At 38.0% G+C, this 4,421-nt stretch overlaps 1 protein-coding gene across 1 annotated transcript; it reads right to left on the bottom strand.

The window, feature by feature from the left end:
• Nucleotides 1,274-3,754, bottom strand: LOC18787382 (dynamin-related protein 4C). The gene has a single exon (XM_007220317.2). It carries the CDS (start codon nucleotides 3,502-3,504, stop codon nucleotides 1,450-1,452), a length of 2,055 nt encoding a protein of 684 aa, XP_007220379.2. The 5' UTR covers nucleotides 3,505-3,754; the 3' UTR covers nucleotides 1,274-1,449.

The raw sequence follows: 4,421 nt of genomic DNA, 5'->3' as shown, positions 1-4,421 counted from the left end.
CGTAGGAATCTTAGAAGATATGGAAAACAAGGAATCTTAGAAGATATGAATATAGGAATATAGTTATGAGAAAATGGGCAAGTCCGAAGGCAAGACTTACCTGAGTTGTTGCCTAGGCAAACTCATGTCAACGGCCAATTTAAATAAAAAAAAATTTTAATTTAAAAAAGACCAAAATTTTCAGAATTTTGTCTCTTTACAAATTAAATTTTTCGTATTTTGTAATACATTTTTTTTAAAACTATTTTGTGCAACAAAAATTGCTGAGTGAGCCTCTATACAAAGAACAAACGTTCATGAGACTCAAGGAAAGAATTACAAAGAATGCATAAAGTCTGTCTACAGTGGCTAGCCTACCTTTGATTGATGGCTAACCAAAGAGGATGAAACTCAGACTAGGATTGAGTCCCCATTCAATTTTGCACCAAACAATAGACTAGGATTGAGTTCAAATTTTTTTTTTTCTTAACAAGAATCAGATGCAAATTCCTAACTTTTTGCCTCAAATTGAAGAAAAACCCCCAACTTTTGCAAGAATTGAACCAGAAACTCAAACTCATATCAATGATTAGTTTCCAATCAAAGGTCAATAAAAAAAAAATTATAAACAAAAAAATACATCATTCGGCATCTAACCCAAAAGAACAAGACAACAATCATCAAAATATAAAAATATTTAACAATAATATCAAAAACAAAGACTCAGAGAGAAATCTGAAGCTTTTTTTAGTAAGGAGAGAGAGAGAGAGAGAGAGAGAGGAGAAGGAAAATCAAAGACGACGAATAAGGCAAACCAGAGAAGACGTTTGTTATAAACTCATGTCTGGTGATGGATTCTGGAACAACTCTTATTCTAGAATAGTGTCTAATACCCATATCCAATCTATAATATATTTTAAGCTCACCAAACAATGGTTAGGATCCATGTCCATTTTAATTGAATCTATCTAATCCAATCCGGCCAATCAAACAGGGCCTATAACATTCTAAAGAACAAGTGCCTAGGCCAGAGCTCCATTGGGAAGTGATTAATTATTCGCATTGAGCGTGGCAAAAGCAAATACCAATAGATTCCCATGACCAAATGGAAGACTAACAAGGGTCCCAACTCAAAGAGAAAAGCCCCCAAAAGGGTTCCAATTGTGATCATGACAAAGGAAGGTGTTTCTACCATCACCCACAGTGTCATGAATTAAAAGATCTAGGAAGGAACAGAGGATAGAAATTTCCTCCTATTCCAGGAACAAGCCGGGTAAGGTTTAGCAACCCAAAAGACAAAAACAGAATGTGCTTATAATTAAGTCACACAAGAACATCAACCAACCAGGTACATGATAAACAAAATGCAGATCCATAATTAAGTACAAACAGATCAACCACACATCATTGGCAAAATGCCTTCTTTCACACGAAACATACCATAATTTAACTGGACTCCTTAGTTATCTATCACACAAGGTAATCGGCGTAACTAAACCTGTCGTCCATGATCTTACACACAACCTCTTTGGACTCCTTGAGCTTTTTGATGCTCTTGATGAGCTTCTGGCGCTTCACTGCCATTGATGAAGGTTCCTCCAGCATCCTCTCAATCCCACCACCATGGTTAGGTCCCAGTAGCTCATTCATAATCTCCATCTCCAGGTCCTTGGTCACAAGGTTTGAAACACTCAGCTGCAAATGCAAACCCACGATATCAATCAACCTTCTCAGCACAATATTCCAATACGCAGTCATCCGCATTTTCAAGTCGAAAGCTTGAGACAACAGGACATGTGTGTACTTCCTTAGACCTCCAACTTCAACCATCCCAATTCCCTTTACATTTATGTTTATCTCAGCGTCACGCAAGACCTTTTGGATGAATGTTTCTTGTTCAGTCATGAGCCTATGCCATTCGGATAGATATTCCGGATTACATGTATAATCAGTTAGTTTCTCCATTTCCACTATCTCCGTCATCCAATTGATCGACCTTTCTTTCATCTTTTCAATAAGATTATGGCCTGCTCTTCTGGCAGACAATTGAACATGGTAATAGTTTTCTGTATTTCTCATTAACACAGACAAAACCACATCCTCAATATAACTCCAAACCTGCTCAACAAACCCAATAGGTATGCTCGAAATCCCCTTAACTTTACCCTGCAAAACTATAAGAAAAGCATTGCGCGGAACAAAATTGGGAAGGTTGATACCTTTGGCCTCCTCCAAAATCGCAATCTCCTCCAGTAAGAAATTACTTTTGGGGTCACTCACATTGCACTCGTGAAGCTGATCTGAGCACTTATTGAGCATCTCAACAAGCCTAGCCTTGCAATGCATGTGTTTGTCATCCGGGAATTCATCAAATTCTCCCCCAACAAGAATTTTCTTAAGTGATTCTTTGGATGTTCCAATGATCTGCATAACAGCAGTCATGGCCTCAGGCACAGAAGAGAGCTTTTTCGGCATTTTGTTGAGCTCTGAAAGGTAAGAATTCAGCTTGTCATTGATCTTCTTTACAATATCAGGCAAGTTTCTAGCTATGCTAGCCGCTTGAATTTGGACCAACTTGTCAGCCAAAACCTGAATTCCAACCATAGACTTATCAATCTTCGAAAGAAAAGGATCAGTTTCAAATAATCGATCTGCAATAGCCCTCGCCTCCTCAAACGTTTCATCGCGAATTCGGTTCCTTACACAGACATAGCCAAGACCAATGTCCACATCATCAGCTGTAACCTTCTCCAGCAGTCCCTCTGGTGCCATATCAACCTTTGTAACCACAGCCAGAGTCCTCTCACCAGTTTTATCCACACTCCGCGACATACTAATTGACTCACATGTGCTAAAATCAGCAGAAGCAGATAACACATTCAAAATGATGCTCTCTTCGGGCTTTATATACTTCATGATTATATCTTTGATTTGATCATAGATATTCTCAGGCTGGCCACGAACTGGAACCCTAGTGATTCCAGGGAGGTCAACCATGGTCAAATCAGGCACACCATTCTTCTTCACCAACAGGGTCAATGGGGTGTCTGAAATTCCCTTACTGTCCCCAGCAATCAGATTGGTGGCATTCACAATGTCCTCAGAAATATTGTCCTCATCAGTGTGCTCAACTCTGCCATTGTACTCCAGTGAAAGCTCCGGTTCAGGATCAGAGTGGTGCTGAAGCCTCATTACGAGAGGAACCCTTGTGCAGATTCCGCGTCCACGCGGTAGGCTGATGCCGGCGAGGGACTCAAGAACGCTGGATTTGCCAGATGACTGGTCTCCCACAACAACAATGGTGGGGAGCTGAATGCCTTCCTCCATAACCATGAGGCTGCGGAGCTTGTCAATGGCATCAAGAATGGGGCGGATTCTCTCATTGTAGGAGGAGACAATTGGTGCGTTTTGGACAAGTACCAGTGCGTTTGATGAGGTTGGTGAAAAGCCTTCTTGATCATCTTGTAAAATGAATGAGCTTGACGATCTGCTTCCTGAATCAGTTAGAATTCTCTGTCCTCCCATTTTCTGAGACTCACGTATAATTGAAAGACAAAAAATAAGAAGAAGAAGGGGTCTTCTGCTCTTCAACGAAGGTAGCTAGTTCGTTGTATGTAAAGGCAAACCTCACCTCTGCCTAACAGAGAAAAACTGGTAAATCATAGAAAAACAGAGGGGAAAAGAAGGAGCAAGACACAAGGACATGAACATGACATAGACAAATACGTTTCAGAAACATATAATTCATTCATTCAATCATTTTTTTTGTTTTGTTGAAAGAACCAAAACAAAAAAGCATTCTCTAATAAAAGGTAAAGCGTTCTTTAGTAAAAGGTAAGAGTGTTGTACGGCGCACTCAGTTGATTAAGACCAAAACCAGACCGTACACCCACAGTTTCATGGTGTTGTGGTTTTCCTTTTTTTGTTTTTTGTTTTTTGTCATTAATGTAATACTGAAAATTTTAAAACAATATTTTTATAATGAACGAATTTGTATTTTTTTTAAAAGAAATTCTTTTTTTTTTCTTTTTTTTTTTTTGGGATAAAAGAAACATTGGTTGTAGACCTGTAAACGGGTCGGATTCAGATTGGATATACATCAATCTAAATTCGAATTCATTTATAATCGGATTATCGGATTATCGGATTATCGGATTCATATCGTATTTGGACTAGCGAATTGTACCTGTCAATCCATATTTGTTACGCATCAAATTCAGATCGGATCGGATTATTATCTGATTTATTTTGTGATGTACAAAAAATCAAAATTTCATTATTAGCTTTGTTCTTTTATTGTATTTATCTACTTTTATATCAATTTGTGATATTTTATCTTAAAAATTAGTTTTAAGTGTATTAATAGTGCATATAAAACTAAAATTACTCATTGACACATATAAAATATTAATATGAAGCCTAGAAAAACTAAATTATACTAC

Source organism: Prunus persica, chromosome G2 (genome assembly GCF_000346465.2).
Source record: "Prunus persica cultivar Lovell chromosome G2, Prunus_persica_NCBIv2, whole genome shotgun sequence".
Lineage (NCBI taxonomy): Eukaryota > Viridiplantae > Streptophyta > Magnoliopsida > Rosales > Rosaceae > Prunus > Prunus persica.
This window is presented reverse-complemented; position numbering and strand designations above follow the sequence as displayed.

Coding starts and splice junctions, on each gene's coding strand:
- LOC18787382 (XM_007220317.2), bottom strand. CDS start 3,504: ATGGGAGGACAGAGAATTCTAACTGATTCAGGAAGCAGATCGTCAAGC.